At 40.3% G+C, this 19,320-nt stretch overlaps 1 protein-coding gene across 3 annotated transcripts in view; it reads right to left on the bottom strand.

Moving 5' to 3' along the window:
* RORA (RAR related orphan receptor A) overlaps nucleotides 1–19,320 on the bottom strand; it is a 723,379-nt gene that overhangs the window by 24,301 nt on the left and 679,758 nt on the right. For all 3 annotated transcript variants that reach the window (XM_022579671.3, XM_022579672.3, XM_089904488.1), the window contains one exon: nucleotides 10,181–10,266. In XM_022579671.3, coding sequence (XP_022435379.1) covers nucleotides 10,181–10,266 — 86 coding nt within the window. The remainder of the gene's footprint in view (nucleotides 1–10,180; nucleotides 10,267–19,320) is intronic.

Below are 19,320 nucleotides of genomic sequence, written 5' to 3'. Positions count from 1 at the left end.
GTTGTGGCACGCAGGCTTCAGCAGTTGTGGCTTGCGGGCTTTAGAGTGTAGGCTCAGTAGTTGTGGTGCATGGGCTTAGCTGCTCCGCAGCATATGGGATCTTCCCGGACCAGGGCTCGAACCTGAGTCCCCTGCATTGGCAGGCGGGTTCCTTAACCACTGTGCCACCAGGGAAGCCCTGGAAAATTTTATTTCCTAATTAAAAAAAAACACAACAATTTGGATGTATGCTATGAAATTTTTCATCGATTCCACTAGATTGGAGCTCCCCAGCACAGGGACTGAGGCCATGGGTGTGGGAGAAGGCTGATACCAGGTTGCAAGAGCTGAATGTTAACATTTCAGGAATTTTGTAAACCAACTGTTAAACATCACCATTATTAAACGTTAACTTATTATTTTATTACTATTTTGCTACTGTCCCTGTTTTTGAGGTTATTTACATCAATTACATCTGAATGGTAGCTCCCTGCATAACGGTGTGCTACTGTGCACCTTTTCCTTATCCTGCGTGCAGTGAGGTGTCATGTGGGGGGGTCTGAAATTGACCACGTGCTGAGAGTATTCACGCCACAGAAATTGACAAGTGCTGCGGATCAGGGCTTGATTTATGGCTCTGCTTACCGTCTAGATTTAAAAAGTGATGAAGGTAAATTAGGAGTTTGGGATTCACATATACACACTACTATATAAAAATAGATAACCAACAAGGACCTGCTGTATAGCACAGGGAACTCTACTCGATACACTGTAATAACCTATATGAGAAAAGAATCTGAAAAAGAATAGATATATGTACATATATATATATAACTGAATCACTTTGTTGTACACCTGAAACTAACACAACATTGTAAATCAACTATAATTCGATAAAAATTTTTAAAAAGTGATGAAGAAAATGATAATGATGTGGGTTCAATTTAAAAATATGTCATGTCTGTAGCCATCACATTGTGAAGAGCACAAGAAAGAATGTAAAGAAATATTCTTCCAGTTTTTAAACACGATTATCTGATTCAGCAAAGAAGTTGTTCAAGTCATCACTGACGAATGAGTGAAGCTCCAAAACATGTTTTTCCTTGTTTCACTTTCCTCTTATTCATTAATGTAAACGAAAAATCACGTTGGTGCTACAGTCTTTCGTCAGTTGCAACCACAGGTATGGATGTGAGAGTTCAGCAAAAATCAATGTGCACATTCCGTGAGAATTGGCCGTCTATATATATACTATATAGTGTGTATGTATATATATATATATATATACACACACTATATACTATATTCTCTGTTTATAATATTGTCGATTTTACTATTTATAAAATGTATGAAATTACATCAGTGACATATACACTAAAGTTATGGACATACATATAGACACTGCTGGCTGCTAAAAACTGACCAGCACGTGACTGGACTGAGTCCAGTCCTTGCTGGACCCCTCGCTTCTCACCAGGCTGTCTGAGTGGCTCCCCTGTATTCTGGACAGGCACAAACCCAAAGTTGTGGCCTGGCCTTCTATAGCCTTGTCACCCCCATCACCAACACACACATACACACACACTCTCCAGAAACTTCAGCTGAATGGCTTTATTATTCTTTTTAATTGAAGTAGAGTTGATTTACAATGTTGTGTTAATTTCTGCTGTACAGCAAAGTGATTCAGCTATATATATATATATATATATATATATATATGCCTTCTTTTTAAATATTCTTTTCCATTATGGTTCAGCATAGAATACTGTAGAGTTCTTCTCTGTGCTATACAGTAAGACCTTGTTGTTTACCCATTCAATACATACTGAATGGCTTGATCTTCATTCCGAACAGAACATTTCCCGACCCACTGACCATTTTCCCAGCCTCTTCTCCTCCAGTGTTTTCTTGTTCAGTCAAGGGTACCACCATCACCCAGATACTCAAGGCACAAAGGTGGGCTTTCCGGCCTCCTCGCCACCCACATCCATACACTCACTAAGTTAGGCTGTTTCTGGTCATCTTCATGTTTCCCCAATCCATCTACCTTTCTCCATCTTTACTGCAATTTTCTCAGGTTCCCACATCTACCATCTCCTGAATGGGTTATTACACAGCCTCCCCACTGCTCCCTGCTTCCATCCTCCCTCCCTCCTTCCATCCTCCCTCCCTCCAATCCATCCTCACACAATCACCGAAGATGTTCTGTTTCTAAAAGCAGAACCCTGATCAAGTCCCTTCCCTGCTTAGGAGCCCTCAATGGCTCCTCACTGATGACCTGGCTATGACCACCTGTCCAGGCAGCTCTCTCCTCTTCTCGAAGTCACACTCTGGCCAAGCCTAAACCACTGTGTCCACAGTTCCTCAAAGGATTCCACACACACCCCCACCCCGGCCCCGCAACCTTCCTGGAAGTTCTCTTCTCTTGAGGATTCACCTTCTCTGACCTTGCCCTTCCCAAGGCTGGTTGAGGTGTCCCTCCCATGTACACCCCTAGAGCCCTGCAGCTATCCCCCTCATAGCCCTTAACTTGCTGTATTACTAATTTGTCTCCCTCACTGACAGCTTTGTTTCTTTGTTTCCAGTAGCTAACTTAGTACTTGGAGCAGTCAACAAACACCTGTGAAATGAATGACCAGAGGAAAAATGATGCCAGTGATAAAAACAGTGGTGACAATCACATGCTTAGCTCCTATTCTATACCGGGCACCGTGGAGGACACTTCGCAAACACGATTTATTTGCAGTTCACAACAACACTGCAAAGTAGGTATTTTTATATCTGTTTACAAATAAGAAAACGACACTTCAGAGAGGTTAAACCATGTACCCAAAGTCACACAGCAGGTAAGGAGAGGAGCCAGGATTTGAATCCCTGAACCCTGGGTGCATCTTAACCCAAAGGCCAGAGACTTCTTAATACACTAGCCAAAAGTCATCCAGACAAACATGTGGGGCAGACCAAACAGAAACAGATAAACAACAAAACAGACAAGTAAAAATGCCCCACTTTTCAGCTGTACAAAGTTCCATGTAATGGTTCAAACACAAGGTGAGGGAGATGGCATTTTATAGGGTATCGAATACCAGGCTTACACAAGTAGGAAAACGCTCTCCTTTGCTAGGTCTCCTTGATAAAAAGCTTTGAAACAGACATGGTATTCCCTATTGGGGTTATCAATCGTTTTGCCCCCAAGAGGGCGTTGGCTGCACAGAGACCTGTGGGTTTGGCTGGAAAGGTGCTGGGGTGGAGTGGGGTGTAGCTCTGAGGGGCTCCCCTCCAGCTCGGGGCTCCTTCCCAGTGAGGCACAGGCTGAAATGCTGATCTGATGTTTGGTCTTTTGACAATTTTCACTTAATGAATTGATTCCTACAGTTCATTAACATACCCACTTCCACTTCTGTATACACATATGTCTTAATTAGCTGCTCATTGGCTGTTTAATTACAAGAAAACAGCTGACAGCTGCCTTGCTGAATTCTAATGGCAGACGCGTTGGAACGGCTACACATTTGCTTTTGACAACCAAGATTTATTCATAACTCTATGATTTATGGTGAATGCTCATATGCCTGAGCGGATTATTGTATTTTCCAATCCAACGGAAATGTTGGTATTTGGGGGACTATGGACGTGGGAATCCCTCTCATTCCATTTCTGTGGCTGAGATGAGCTGAGAATCCTAGTTGGAGAGGCATGAACTCTGTTTCAATTTTTTTTATTTTGGGAAGTTTCTGTTGGAATGTTCGGAAGTATGGGGGTGAGGAACAAGAAATATCTTTGGATAAACGTGGGCAGAAAGTTAAGGATTTAAAGTTAAGAGAGAAGATAACTGGCAACTTAATTTTATTGAGGGGGAAAGAGAGGGCATGCACGGATTAAAATCAGAGAGAGGAAGAGGCAGAAGAAATGATAAAATTGAAATGGGGGGAGGAGACAGGAATAACAGTCCCCAAGGAAGCAAATAAGAAGGAAATTTGTTCTTTAGGAAAAAAAAAAACAAAACAGGAAACCTCATTCTCCAAAGTGAGCTGGTGTGGTCCCACACTCAGGCATCGGGCAGCAGTAAGTCATGGAAGCGTGGACCTCCTCAACTACTTTCCTGTTCAGTAGTGACTGGCCTCCCCGTAGAGCTGTATATGCAAATGATCTCTGATTAAAGCTGAACTCGTGTGTTCTATCTGGTAAGTGGAGATGTCTGCTTTGCCATACGGTGATGTGCCATCCTCAGATCCAATCCAGTGGGCACATTCAGCAACAGTGATTCCCAAGCAAGCATGAGAGGCCCTACTCTGAGCCAGACACCGTGTTAGACCCTATCTATGACAAGGTCAGAAGCCCAGCATCTTCTGTGAGCTGAGGCATGATTAAGACCAAACCAAAGAAACCAGGAAAATACAAAAAAAAAAAAAAACCCTCAAATCATCTTGATGCAAATTGGGGTTTAACACATCCTACCACTTGTGCATTTATTTCATCACAGGCCTGGAAGATTTTGCTAAATAAAAAATTTGTTCTTATCACCTGTATATAACAGAAGTGAAACTCTGATGTCACAGGATGTAATAAAAGCCAAGTCTAATTTTCATTTTAAATGGCTAGCTCTAATACTGGGGCCAAGTGTTATAAAATATTAAAGTAAAAATGTGGAGCATGAATGTACCAATGCTGAAAAGTGGACAAGCTGATCCAGGGCTAGTGATATTTTACAACTGAAATAAAAATATTAGAATCCTTCAAAAAACAATTTGGGCCTAAAAGGAACATTATGGATATGGTTTTTAACCTAATACATAAAAAGCTCCAGAAAATGCTTTAACTCTTTCAGGAAAAAAAAAGTACCAATTATACATTCTGGATATCTTTGAAAAGACTTTTTATTGTTAATTTCAGAGAGCATATTTGTTAATGTGACGAAACTATTCCAAGTTCTCCCTTTCCTGAGTGGAAGAGGAAGCTTTGCGTAAGACATCATCTTAAGTGTATTAATTGATGAATAAATATTTGACACATGAATGGACTCTATTCTTAGACTGATCACGAGGCAAAGGGTCTTAGATGTAATCAGAAATCAATTCACTAACTTCGATACTCAACTGTACATTATTATTTAAGAAGCTATAGTTGAATGATAATCATAGCTAACACTGCTTTATGATATAAAGGAAAGCTACTACAAGAGTAGATCTTAATTTGACTCCCGCCAAACTTAACTACTAATAGTCTACAGTTGACCGGAAATCTTACTGATAACATAAACAGTTGATTAACAAAAATTTTGTATGTTGTATGTGCTATATACCAAAATACTACAATAAAGTAAGCTAGAGAAAAGAAAATGTTATTAAAAAAATCATAAGGAAGAGAAAATACACTGACAGTACTGTACTGTATTTATCAATACCGTAAGTTTATGTCCTTTGTTTTCAAGGTGAATTGTCTGTCAGTATCTACATCCATATTGTCATATACGATAAAGGAGATGTTATATGTATTACCAACATTAGACATCAAAAATGAAAAGATAATGTTAAAAAGAAATTCATATTTATTTATGATTTTTTCCAATAAAAAAATCCATGTGAGTATAAGTAAGTGGACCTATGCAGTTCAAACCCATGTTGTTCAAGGGTCAACTGTGCATGAGAAGATGGATGCTAGCTGAAACTATTGTGGTAATCATTTCACAAGATATGTAAATCAAACCGTCATGCTGAATGCCTTAAACATATACAGTAACGTATGTCAATTATTTCTCAACAAAATTGGGGAAAAAAGTTATGGTAGAGGCCCAAAGTCTAAATAGGTATGGATTAAAAATTCTGTGTGTGCGTGTTTTCTTAATCTTGAGATAGATTTTTCATCCTCCTCCTCTAAGCAGCCACTGTATCTAATACTGAAGCTAGGAAATGAAGTTGAATGATAAACAGAACCATTTCTCGAAAGAAAGCCTCCACCAGTCGTCGTTTTTCTATAGGCACTTCAGCATTTGTATTCACTTTGAAGATCGAACCTTAACCCTAACATCTGCCGCCTTTCATTTTATTTCTGGCCTTTTCTGCTGTCCCCGTGCTCCATGACCGGGCCCCTCCTCCCTGGCAGGCCTACCCAGCTTACCTTACACCCCCTGCTAATGCTCACCCAGGGCTGGGACTAAATTCTGTTCCAAGAGCTCAGGAACGTCTTTACTGGCAGCACTAAGCCCTTGCAGGCCTGGATTCAACGGTCTTCTGAAATGCAATATTCAGGGCTGGCCCAGTGCTCCTACACTGTTCCTTCATGATCTCCAAAGAACAAGGAAAATAATTTTACAATGAAAACCTTGGCATAACAGAGCTCTTAAGAATTTGGGAGTGGCACACCTGTCTACCCTTAGCTTCCACTAACTGCAGAAAGTGACTCTCTGCTCCAGTCAAACCGGGTTGTACAACCAAGACTTCCCCACTTTTAGGCTCTGGCTGCCTAGTGGATGTGTGCTTCTTGGGTCACATCACGGACCGCGGCCTTACTCTAGTATTTAGTTCTTCGTTTGCTATGAAGGCCTCATCTCTACAACTACACTGTAAGCTGCTCGAGGGAAGGATTCGGTCTTCTGTGTCTTTGGACTCCTAATAGTGCTTAGAGAGCACCCAAGGGGGTGCTCATATTTTCGTTGCTTTTATTGGCAGAGTCTACATTACAAATCACGAATGGTCACAAAATCAAGACTGGACCCACAGATATCCTGGAAATAGTGTCTGACTCTACACAGCACATTTACTCAGACATGAGGAGTTTGCCCAGGAATGATAATAACAAGAGCCAACACTCAATGTGTGCTTGTTACATGCCTGGCACTCGTGTGAGTGCTTTACCTATATGCACGTGATAACCATATGAAGTAACTACAATTACTATCCTCATTTTACAGATGAGGAAACAGAGGCACAGAGAGGTTGGGTATTTGCTCAAATTGGTAAATAGCAGAACTGGAGTTTGAACCCAGGCAGTCTGGCTCCACAGTCAGGGCATAAGCCTGACACTATACCGTCTCTCTACACGTGGCCAAAGGGACTTGGAGGGGGTGAGCTGGGAATACTCAGGAACCAGAAAAAGAGCTACTAAAATGTCCACCACTTTTGCTGTTCATGTGCAATGCTTATTTGAGCAAGTATGTGGTGAAAGAGAAGCATTTCAGCAATTAAATAGGTTCTCCGGTTTCTTGTGGTTTCAGGTTGTTGATTTTAAAATGCAATTTAAAATAGATTCACAAAGCGATTAGCTCAGAAAATGACCGAGTCACTTTTTCTCTCTCATTAGATTTCTATTTATATATCTAATCAGAAATTTTCCTTAAGTCTAATGATACTATTACACAGACAAATTATTTATAATTTGTCATGATACAACCACCTTCACCTGGTTAGAACATGATAAATCATTAACATCAGTGGCAAAAGTCTTGACTTCACTGCAACTAGAGATAAAAATGTTAGTTGTAATGAACACACTACTATATATAAAATAGATAGCCAACAAGGACCTACTGTATAGCACAGGGAACTCTACCCATTATTTTGTAATAACCTGTAAGGGAAAAGAATCTGAAAAAGATTCTGAATCACTGTGCTGTACACCTGAAACTACCATGACGTTGTAAATCAACTATACTTCAATAAAAAAAAAGTTAGTTGTAGCAGAAACTATGACGCAGGGCAAATACTATATGCATCGAATATAAACACATGCTACCGTATAGGTCCCAGGCTGGGTACAGGCCCAATCTGTTAATAAAATGAAGTTTTAATTGATTGTTTTTGTGAGTTCCATTGTATAAAGTCAATAGGAAAGAGAAGCAGAACTGCAGATGACCGAAAAACACACTGGCACCGAGGCTGTACAAGATCTGGAAGGGAATCTAGAAAACTGACAACAGTGAAATAATAGCTGCCCTTTGTTTTCTTATTGCTTTTATTTCTGTCATAAATAAACATTGTGTTAAAAAGAAAACACACATTGTTTATGCCTCAGTAAACACAGTGGTACTCAGAGAATTCAGATTTTATTGAATAGCGTGTTGTTAATTAATCTTCTGAATTGTTGAGGTGTTTCCTATGAAGTAGCCCCCATCTTCTCCCTGGTCCTGCCCTGCGCGCCATTCCTAGGTATCGTATTCAATTTGCCACATAATACTACATGTGGCATTACTGAGAGACACAGAGAGAGCGATCAGTTTCATGAACAGCATGATGGTACACACGTGGTTAATCCCTGGGACCCAGACCACTTAAGAAAATACCTAGGTGATAGGCAATGCACAAAAATCAAGTCTGCTTGGAACTCCTGGTAGGGGAGCACTGCTGTCTATACACCCTTCAGCAAGAAGGACCATGCCATCCTCTACCAGTGATAAGAAGGTGCGTACACAGAGTGGGTGAGGGTGAAGTGTGACAGGGGCCCAGCCACATCAGCCGAATTAACCCCCCCAAATCAATGGAGGGACAGTTGTCACAGGCAGGTACCTCTCTTGCTTACATCTTGGGATAACATAGGCCAGGCCGTTGATTTTATTTTGTTTAATTTTAATTCATTAATTAATTTGGAGGGAGGGCAAATTGAGGAAATAATTTCTTTCCTTGGTAATACAGAACCTTGAGGTCTTGAGGGTACCATAGAGATGAATAATTCAAAATCCCCTTTGAGTAGAAAGCTCTCTATTGCTAAAGGTGGGTGAACTTTTCTTTAATTTTGTTAAACTGCTTAATTTGAAATAATTTTAAATTTAGTAATAAGTTGCAAAGATTGCACAGACATTTCCATTTTACCCTTCATCCAGCATCCCTTGATGTTAACACCTTATGTAATTATGCTACATTTATTAAAACTAAGAAATTAACATCAGTGCAGTGCTACTAACTAAACCACCGACTTTATTTGGATTTCATCAGTTTTTCTGATAATGTCCTTTTTCTGTTCCGAGATGGATTTCTGAATAATGAAGTATGGTAGGTGGTGTGCAAAAATCTCAAGCTTCCCCAACATAGGATCAATATGAAGCATTTGTATATGTACAAAGTGGCAAGTGTTATGATGATTAACAGTAGAACAAAGACATAAGGAAATTACAAGGCAAATTTCCCTGAAGTCTCCCAGTAGTTATTTGTGTCTGAAGGTGGTTTTGTATTTTTTGACATCGTATTTTTCTAATTTCACTAAAGGAAAGCTAACCAAATTTGTGGATTTTATTTTTTGCTTCAGCCTCCAAATGCTTTAGGGCTAATTCAGGCCTGGTTCAGTGGCAAACAACTGTCTCAGAGGCCTCACGCATGTCTAAATAGCTTCTCTCCTGTTTATTTTGCACTGTTTTATCCTATAAGCTGTCTCAAGGCCCTTCCAAGATAAGCAGGAGGATTTAAATCTTAATAAATTGAAATTTGAATAACGGAGGCAATCTAGGTTCGGGAGTCTTGAATGATTAGGATAAACATTCTATTTTCCACTCCCACATTATGCATGTGCTGTCCATGTTGCCCTGAGATCAGCATCAGTAATAATTAAAATAGTAACAACAGCAATAAGACTATTAGATGTAAATAGCACTTTTCAGTTTATAAGGACGTTTATTCACAGTTATTATTTCTATTCTTGGAATAGTTCTAAAAGGTAGGAAGAATGCCACTTTACAGATGAAGAAACAGAGTCACTAAAAGATGAAGACATGCTCAAAACAATAGGGACAAAGGGCGGCCCCAGGACCAGAACTCTGTGCTTTCTAAAAACCTTGCCATGATTTGGCCAGATGTGTCAACATCTGTGAGCCAGCAAGAAGACTTTCAATCACATTCCCATTAAACTTCTTGGAAACGCCTTCTTATAAAGCTTATAACAGGGACCTTACAGAAGTCTAGAGTCATCTCTCTTTTGAAAAAAGATAACCCAAGAGATTTTTTCATCAGTTCAATCAATTCTGGGACTGGAAGTGACAAACAAGCCATGCTCGAATACTATTCTCCAGCCTCTCATTATTGTGATGGGAGGCATAAAAATATATATAACTTCCTTGATTGTAATGAACACCCAAATATTTATTCTGTCCTGTCGTTTCTCGTCACTCAAAATGCCAAGGAGTTGAATTTTTAGGCATAGTAGAAGTAAAGAATAGAAGTCACAAAGATACATCCTAACGTTAATAGAAACAACAACAACAATTAAAAAGGCTTACCTTGCAGCCTTCACATGTAATGACACCATAATGGATTCCTGATGATTTGTCTCCACAGATCTTGCATGGAATAATTTCAATTTGAGCTGCAACAGAAGCACGCAACCAGTTAATTACATTTTATTTTAAACACCTTATAAAAGCGTTCCCTGATCAGCATTTGTATAGTGAAAACTAATAACCTGCTAAACATTATACTCCATTAACTATTCATTGCTGAACTGTGAGGGTCCCCCTAGAGCCCTGGACTAAATTATGGCTGCTCGTTATATAATAGCTTTCGGGTTATTAAAATGGGTCATTTGAGGAGGTGTTTAAGAACCCACAAGAAGACTGGAATCAGCATTTCAAAGCCTTCAAGAACTGGAGAGTTCACAGTTTAGGCCTCAGAGCAAAGCAGATACTAAAATGTTTCCTCCGATCTCATTTTCCATCATTATTTTTAAAAGGTCATAAACCTGTCTTGGCTGAGCATTGTAGCTTGGCTGGTGGAGAAAAATAGACTCCAAAAAGCCAAAACTACTTAGGAAAATGATTCAACTCTAAATATTAATAAGTTACATATGATGGTAAGAATTCCTTACTCATCTTTTTTTAATTAATGTACCTGCCATGTGTTAAAAATTAGTCGACTTGTGAACAATCAAAACCTTTCAACCATAAAGTTCATACCCTATTTGAATTTAAAAATGATGAATCCGGACAAATAGAATATGTAGCTTCAGAGTTCTTTACATTGGAAATTGATTTTCTGGTACAGCGTGCGTGTGTTTCTATCTAACTGATTATTTACAGTTGCCTCATACTGGAAGAATAACCAAATAATTCATACATATTACATCAAAGTTCTCAAATATGTTAAAGCACGTTTCTAAGAAAACACATTATATCTTGAGCAGAGTTGGAAAGAGTATAATTAAGGATTAAAAAACCCCCTAAGGAATAGAATAATTAGGCAAAACAAAGTACTTGGACCACCTATTAAATACAATTTATATGCGAAATAAAGAACCAACACTGAGCTGCATATACAGGATGACAAGTTTCACCCGTTTACCTGGAATGCTCCATTACACTAAATTTATTTTCCATGGTTATCACTACTGGATATCATGTCAGATTACCTACTAAGTCACACACACAAAGGCAGTTGCAAGTGCCCAAGTATACTTCATTTTCATAAAGCCCCTACCTAGTGCCATGCCTCACACAAAGCAATGACTAGTCTAACAAACGTATCGCACGATGTAAGTAACACACATACACAGAGCCCACCCTTTCTTCCAATGTGATCTCATATCCTGGGGTAATTTCCACAGCCACCTACTCTGGATTTGATACAATATTGTATTCAATACTTCAAAAGAGGACACATTAAATTACTGGACTTAACCTCATTATAAACCATGTGTCCCTGCTAACTTCCTTTCAAGGGGACCACAAGTACTGCAGTGCCTTTAGTGAGTCCTTTGCCTACCAGTCACTTTTAGTGTTGACATCCTGAGTTTCACTATCCAGAGTTAGAGACTGTTCAAAATCTCACCTCCAATAAATGTGCCATAATCCTCAAGCCTTCTAATACCCCAATAGTGGCATCTTTGTACACTATCTAAATGTCTATTCTGAGTTATGCAACTTAATATGTTACAAGATCACGCTTAACAAAAACCGTCATCTTCAAGTCGGCCTCCTCATCTTAGAGACTAGCTTGATTTCTTCAAGGAAAATTCTTTATGAAATCTAAACTCTAATAATGTTTCCACACTTAGGCTCCTCCAATATATATACATTTTTTGCGGTATGCGGGCCTCTCACTGTTGTGGCCTCTCCCATTGCGGAGCACAGGCTCCGGACGCGCAGGCTCAGCGGCCGTGGCTCACGGGCCCAGGCGCTCCGCGGCATGTGGGATCGTCCCCGACCAGGGCACGAACCCATGTTCCCTGCCTCCGCAGGCAAACTCTCAACCACTGCGCCACCAGGGAAGCCCTCCTCCAATATTTTAAATACATAGTTAAGGCAAAGTTTTGTGCCACAGATTGTCTGCAGCTCTCCAGAGAGATGGTTGTTCCCCACATTTTTCAGAGACTCATAAAAGCCAAGTGGTAGTAAAGAAATTCTGAAAGGTGATATCAGCTGAAACCTCTAACCCTAACCCTAACCCCAACCCCAACCCCTAAGGAAGAGAAGAATTAGACAACACAAAGTACTTGGACCACCTATTAAATAAAACTCATACAAGAAATAAAGAAGACAGACACTGAGCTTCTTCTGCTTATGTCTCACCTCAAGTTGTAGTCACAGAAATTAGACAAACCTCATTAGGCCCTATAGTTTAAGTCAGCATCAAAACTAAAAGCAACACTAACACTAAACTCGGGCCTCTCAAGAGTTATTTTCATTCCATCTTAGCAGTGGAGAGATTAAGCAAATCTATTTAGTCCTTTATAAGATAGGAAAGCTCTGGGCAGGCCAGACAGGGAACACTGAGTAAAACTGTATGTATCTGGATCAAATGGAAAATGGTGTATTGCTGTTCACTCTGCCTGGACTCCTAGTGGATGACGCGTGAGAAGTGACATCATGATCTTTAAGGCAGTGACCAAAACGCCTACTAAAGGCTCCTGTAACACTGCAAGTGATCTGGAGGTCTGGCAGGGAGGGGTCTGATCATGATGGGGGTGCCCCTGGGATTGACATCCTGGCCCAGCACTTCCACCCTTGGAATGGCTCTCAGCTGGCTGGGGAGAGGGTGGGAGTGAGGGTTGGGAAAGTCACTGTAGTATAAATCCAGAGTTTGGTGCCACTACTTCATAGGACCACTGGCCTGAGTCAGGCTCCTAAACTCTTGGTCTTCAGCCTTCCTTCAGCTCTCAGGGTCTTTCAGATCTGCAGGGCACTCAAGCTGAGGCATATTTTACGAGACTTCGTGGAGGCCAAGATGCTTAGTATGAATGGACTCACTGTAGACTGACCTGCATTTTCAAGCGAGGGGCCATTTGCCTAGAACTTTGCCCCCTGCCGCACTGTGTGTGTGCTTGGCTCCAGTGGGCAATGCTGGCCAAAGACTCCAAATTAGTTAGAACAAGCTTCCCTAGGGATCTCATGGTGAGGTGATGGGAGGGTTCTCCAAAGCCAGGTTCCGATATTCTGATTGGCTGGATTAAACTATTCTACTAGCCTACCCCCTTGGGTGGCTCTCTTATCTCAGAAAACAATTTCAGGTGCAAGTGCTCTTTAGGAAATGACTAAAATCCACTTGCTCTAAAAAGCAAATTCTCTGAAAGTGATCTATCACATGTGTTGATCTTTCCAGAAAGTAAACATTTGCTGATCGGAGCAGGGCACTTACTCAATCTTCCATTTCATCCAACAACGCACAAAATCCACCTCCCTTCACCTTTTAGTCAATTTACAGAATTCAAATGTATCAAGGAGAAGAAAAATAGTCAATGCCTTACAAATTTTTAAAAAGGAAAGCAGTTTAGTTTCACAAATTTGAGTTTTCAGACCAGTAAGAGGGAACAGGACAAAAATCCGCTTGCCCTTTGCTTTCTATCCCTCAGGCTTTTCCATTTTCTGACAGGCAGTATTGTGTCTTTTCAAAATAATCTTCTTGTAACAAAAATTATGAGTCTTGGCCCATATATATACTGCACACATTGACTCAGCCAGTATTTCAAAGGATGAAATCTGTCAGACACCACAACTGTCACAAGTATATTGATTAAATTAGTCCACATCCATATTCATTGCAGCAAAGAGGTTTATTTTGTAGCGGAATATCTGAAGCAAGATGCACGCACACATATAATCATGAATTGGCTTAACAATGAACAATCTCGCTATGAAAAATTCTAATTTGCCTATATTTTCAGCTCTATTGCCTAAATAATTTGCTCTTTCATGCACCCTAAGTAATTCAAACAGGCTCTCCACACCTGCACAGGCAAATTTCTGCAGTTTCAAGGAGCTGACAACAAGTGGCGGCGGGGCATCAGGAAATCCTGGAAAGCAGGTGTGCTAATTAGCCAAGTGGTCCTTAGGCTGCGTGGGCATTTACCGTTGTACCTCTGTAAAAAAGTTTGCTTTTTACTTTTCATTATAAAAGGTAACGAGACACTGGCGTTCTTAACACCTCACTTGCTCCTCAGGACCTATTTCTGGATTTATCGTGGTCCAGAGAAAAATGCCCATTCTGCCCAAGTATTAAAAAATATAATTGCACAAGAGTTGAACCCATCACTTCATTCTGTGGGTGAACAGTGATGTCTCGATGATAGTCTAAATAGACTGATAATAACACTGAACACGTATTTGGGCTCATAAAGTCTCAGGCATTATCTAATTTGCTGCTCCAACAGCTCTGTGAGGTATAGGTGGTATTATTATCATTATCATCATTATCTGCATTTGTTTCAGATGAGAAAACTGAAGCTCAGAAAGGCTAACTACTTGCCCAAAGTCAGAGAGCTTGGAAGAAGGAAGGCTGGAACTTGGACACATTTTGGTCTTTTTCTCTTAACTCAAAAGCTTATCCCCTCTCCACCCTACCCCCCTTCTCATCATACTGAATAGCCGAGCTAAATCACTCCAATACAAATATTGGGAAGATACTGGTCTTGGTAGGAAACCATTACCGAAGGATCAAAAGACATCTCACAAGTAATCTGGTTAAACTTAATAGTACTCAGAACTGATGTCAAGATGTCTTTCTGGGAGTTACTTGACTAGTTTATAACTGGAAATAATCATCAACCTTCTAAGACCATTCTTCTCAATTTTATAAAATTCCGAGTTTTTGACCTTAGGCTGACCAATACCAATGTTTAACAATTCTTAAGGCTGGGAAAATTACTTCACCTACCTCTCTGAGTCTCAGTTTTCTATTTGAAGATTCAATGATATGATGTATAAATGACACAGCACATATGATTATTTTATACATGTATTCTATATATATGCACATCACACACAATCCTTAGAAAGAGTTGGCACTCAAAACACAGTTATTATTATTGTTATTGTTGATAAGAAATCCTGCCTTATAGCGAAATGAAATTCTTTTCTGCAGACTTTAAGCTCTTTCCAAAGCGGGGATAGAGAAAAGCGGCTTAGCCTCTAGCTAATATGACAGGCAGTTCATACTAGCTACCACAGCGATCCTTTACAACGTTGGCACTTAACTGCTACAACATAGCAGCATGTTGTAATCAGTGTGGGATGTGTCACAAGGCATTTGCTGCTAATAATAGTAAAAAAAAAAAATAAAGTTTTTTACTGGTTCATATAAAAAAATAAACTAACATGGACCTAAGATCATCCCCATAAGATCTTTCACTCTAGCTCACTTGCACAACCATATGCTTTCTCAAATTGGACGGAACAGGGTGGGGTTACTGCTGGCTTGCCAGGAAATGGCCAAACCTTGGGTACACCCATGACGCTATGTCACACATATGAATGCCAAGCAATTTTGTGTGTCTTGCAAAAACTGTCAAGAACTGCTGCTATAAACAAACAAACAAAAAACAAAAAAAGCCCTATCTTTATACCAATCTGCTGACCGTGTTTTTCCTGGAAGGCTGAGAATATGGAGGACTTTTCACCTGCTATGTTAACATTTTTCTAACGTTTGAATTTTTTACAACCAGCATGTATTACTTTTGTAAGCGGAAAAACCAATAAAGATTAAAAAGAAAAACCCTAAGGCTTGATTTTATTTTCGGCAAAATGGCTTGAGTCCTTTATGGATTAGTCACTTTATTTTATCCCCTGTTTAAAACTGCTGGGGTATTAAAGGCTTCTGCAGCTGACTGGATGGCAGTCTGGCCTGTATGTCAAGGCCAGCTGGGGCCGGGGGTGGGGGTCGGGGTGGGGGGGGTGGGGGGTGGTGGGGGTCGGGGTGGGGGGTGGGGAGTAGGGAGTCTTCACCTGGTTTCCTGGAGGGACTTCGGCAACTCCTGACTTCTAGAGTTTTGTAGCCCCTCTGGGTCTGGCCACCTCTAGTTCCAGGGTCTCCAAGGACTCTGCCCCATGGGGCTCAGCCAAGGGGGCAAAAATAGGGGCTGAAATTCGCCTGCCTGTGAGCCCTGCTGCTGAGTGGCTGGAACAGCTTGGAGGGAGGGAGCCTTTTTCTCTCTCTACTCTCTCAGCGCTGCTGCTGGAGGCCCCAGGCCACCAGCAGGGTTTGCAGAGAGCTCGCAATACATCTTCATGGTGGAAGAACAGACTGTGGGCTTCAAACAGTTTGGCACACTCTGTCCCTGGACCTAAGGCCTGGAGTATAACATGGATTTTGTTTCACAGTGCAGGCATGTTCAATAGGCATCCTGGGTGGGGAGGGCTGAGTTCCAGCTACACACTGCAAACTAAAAATCAACTTGTTCGGCCATTTTTTTCTACTAAATATATACTAAATATAATACTGGTATGTGTCCCCGGTACAGTCTTTCCTTCTACTGATTTTTGGATTTTTTTCATGATAGTACTTGATCCTAGTTGAACATCACCAAAGCAGTTAGCCCCCTAATTAGAAAAGTCCTACCCCTTTGGTAGAGCAGTCTTGTGGTCATTTCTGGCAACAACAATAATGCTTGATATTTGCAGAGCTCTGTAACGGTTTTCAAAGTTTTTGTCCTCACTACCTTGTTTTGATTTTGGTGCTCATAACAACTCTGAAGTAGGCAGATGGGTCTTATTAGCCCCATTCTATAGACGTGGAAAGTGAATCTCAGGAGGGTTAAATGGCTTCTTCTCTAGGTCTAGGTTTCCCAGGGTTTAACTGTAGAGGCAGCCACCAAAGAAAAAAAAAAAAAAGACAGACCTGGTGTCTCTTTTTGCTCAGGATTATTTGATGACTTTAGATTTATGTTATCATCAATCTGGGGCTCTCAAGGGGAAATGCCATGAGGGAGAAAGAGCTGGAGGTTGATCCAGCTAAAAAGTGGAGTTGGCACTCCTGCGTTTCCCTCTGACCCTCAACTCCTTGAGTGGCCTCAAGCAAGTCACTTACACCTCCACTCCCTCCGTCTATAAAATGGGAATAACTCCTATCTCCCAGGCAGGTGGTGGTAAACGAATGCTCAGAAAGCTCTTTGAAGATGAAAAGACCTATATAGATGGGAAGCTTTAGGAAGCTTGGCATATCATTCTTGGCAAGGACCAGGACGCTGTGCCCTTACTACCCCACTACAGGCTCTGCCACCAAGAGAATAAAGAAAAATCTGCAGAACTGTAATCTTCATCTGCTAACTAGACTCAAGCTTTTTTTTTTAATTGTTGGTTTCCAAAATGCCTTCCTGAGGGACTCATGGGTCCAGAGGTTACTATCTTTGTCTCAGCTTCAGAGAAAAAGCACATAGATGGAGAAGTCACCTCTCTGTAACAGCTGTCACAAGCAAAGTCACCGAACTTAAGCTCTTCACCAGGGCTTCAGTTGTCTTGCAGAGGTATCCTGGAAATGGTATGATTCCCACTTGTTATACACAATAAACACACAGGTTGCCCTCCGACATTCTGACCCTCGGTATTAAGTTCATGCCTGACTCAAAGGACCCTGTCAAATTATAGCCATCCAAAAACAGGTCCTGTACCTTACTCTGCCTCCCCCCGAGCAAAGTCCTACACCTTACATACTGTTTAAAGCTACTTCTTAAAAGCTTTAACTGGATTGTGGTTTCTGCTGAAAATGTAACAGCTTTTTAAAAATCATTTTTTAAAATAAAAAGTGTTACATATACTTGCCGAATACATACACATAAACACACCTCAAACTCTTCAAGAGATCAAGCATTTGCACACTAAAGCTAAAATATGACAAAACTAGATTTTTGAAACTTTATTTCCTTCAGGCTTTACACATGTAAGACTTAGGAGCCTAGGAGTTAAAGCCCATATGAATTCAGAGAAAGCTAAGCTGTGTACGCAGGAAATATCTGAAGAATGAGGAAGACAAGTATGTGTTGTCATGTGGCTTTCTGTGAATATGCAGGTAGTTCTGACAATGGGAACTGAATATTAATCCTTTGTAATATGTTTCAATCTCTACTGGATTAAGCTTTCCAGAGAAACTGACTCGCATTCCCTGATGCACATGTATCTCTGCTAAAAGCAAAATCCCAATGAGTACTTTTGTCCCTAGATGGGGAAATTCGGTCAAATCAGAGAAGAAACAGATTTTTCATATAGAGGAACAGTGGATGGCTTTGATTTTTAGATCCAGTTCTCTCTAGAATTCTCCTACGACATAGTCATGCACAGAAGACCTCAATTTAAGGCAACATACTCTTTATCTCTTTTGATAATTACCTGGCGACCAATTAGACCTTGAAAAAAATTATTGAACAGCAAGAGAAGCTGCTTCCTCATACTCCACTTTACTTATCCAGTAGGTCAAATACTGAAGAAATTCTCACCCAACAAAAGATGATGCCATTAAGAACAGCAATACAAATACTTTTCTCTCTCTCTTTTTTTTTTTTGGTCTTTCCTAATCTAATCTCTATCACTTTTGTGAACAACGGAGCATCCCTGTTGTTGAGGATTTCTGGGGTTATGTGAAATCAGGGACTAAGACAAAGGTAACTGGCCATTCAGCCAATTATTCTCAAGGTCCTTCTAAGATTCTAGAATTAACCACATTTTTTCAATATGAAGTTCTTGCAGATATTCTTGGACCTTGAAATCACAAATGTCTGATCAAAATCCTTCTCTTGAATCTCTCAGGGTGGGTTAAGCCATTTCATATCAGCAGGAAAAAGAATCCATCTGATCTTACTAAGTTGTTAGATTATGATCAAGAGAGTTTCTTAAAAACTTCTTTTCCAACAATAGGTATGTGTCCCTTATATAATTCTGGATAATACTAGACCCAAAAAAATGTCATCTGACTCACAGAACTGCAGCTAATCTTTTCTAGCGATCAACCTCACTCTAGATACCAATTCCTTTTTTTCCCTTAACAAGAGCAATTGTGCCACATTTAGGTTACGTCTTCCTTTGCTCACAGTTGAGAGCAATGGGGTCAGCTCTTTGCTTTCATCATTCAAAGTCTGTTTTTCACAACAACAGAGAAGAACATCTTTAAAACCAAACCAAATCTGGAGATCTTATCTAGTTTCTGCTTTACCAAAAACATCAAA

This window comes from Delphinapterus leucas, chromosome 2 (assembly GCF_059928025.1).
Source record: "Delphinapterus leucas isolate spDelLeu-1000000601 "Yukka" chromosome 2, BTC_Dleu_Yukka2, whole genome shotgun sequence".
Classification (NCBI taxonomy): domain Eukaryota; kingdom Metazoa; phylum Chordata; class Mammalia; order Artiodactyla; family Monodontidae; genus Delphinapterus; species Delphinapterus leucas.
This window is presented reverse-complemented; position numbering and strand designations above follow the sequence as displayed.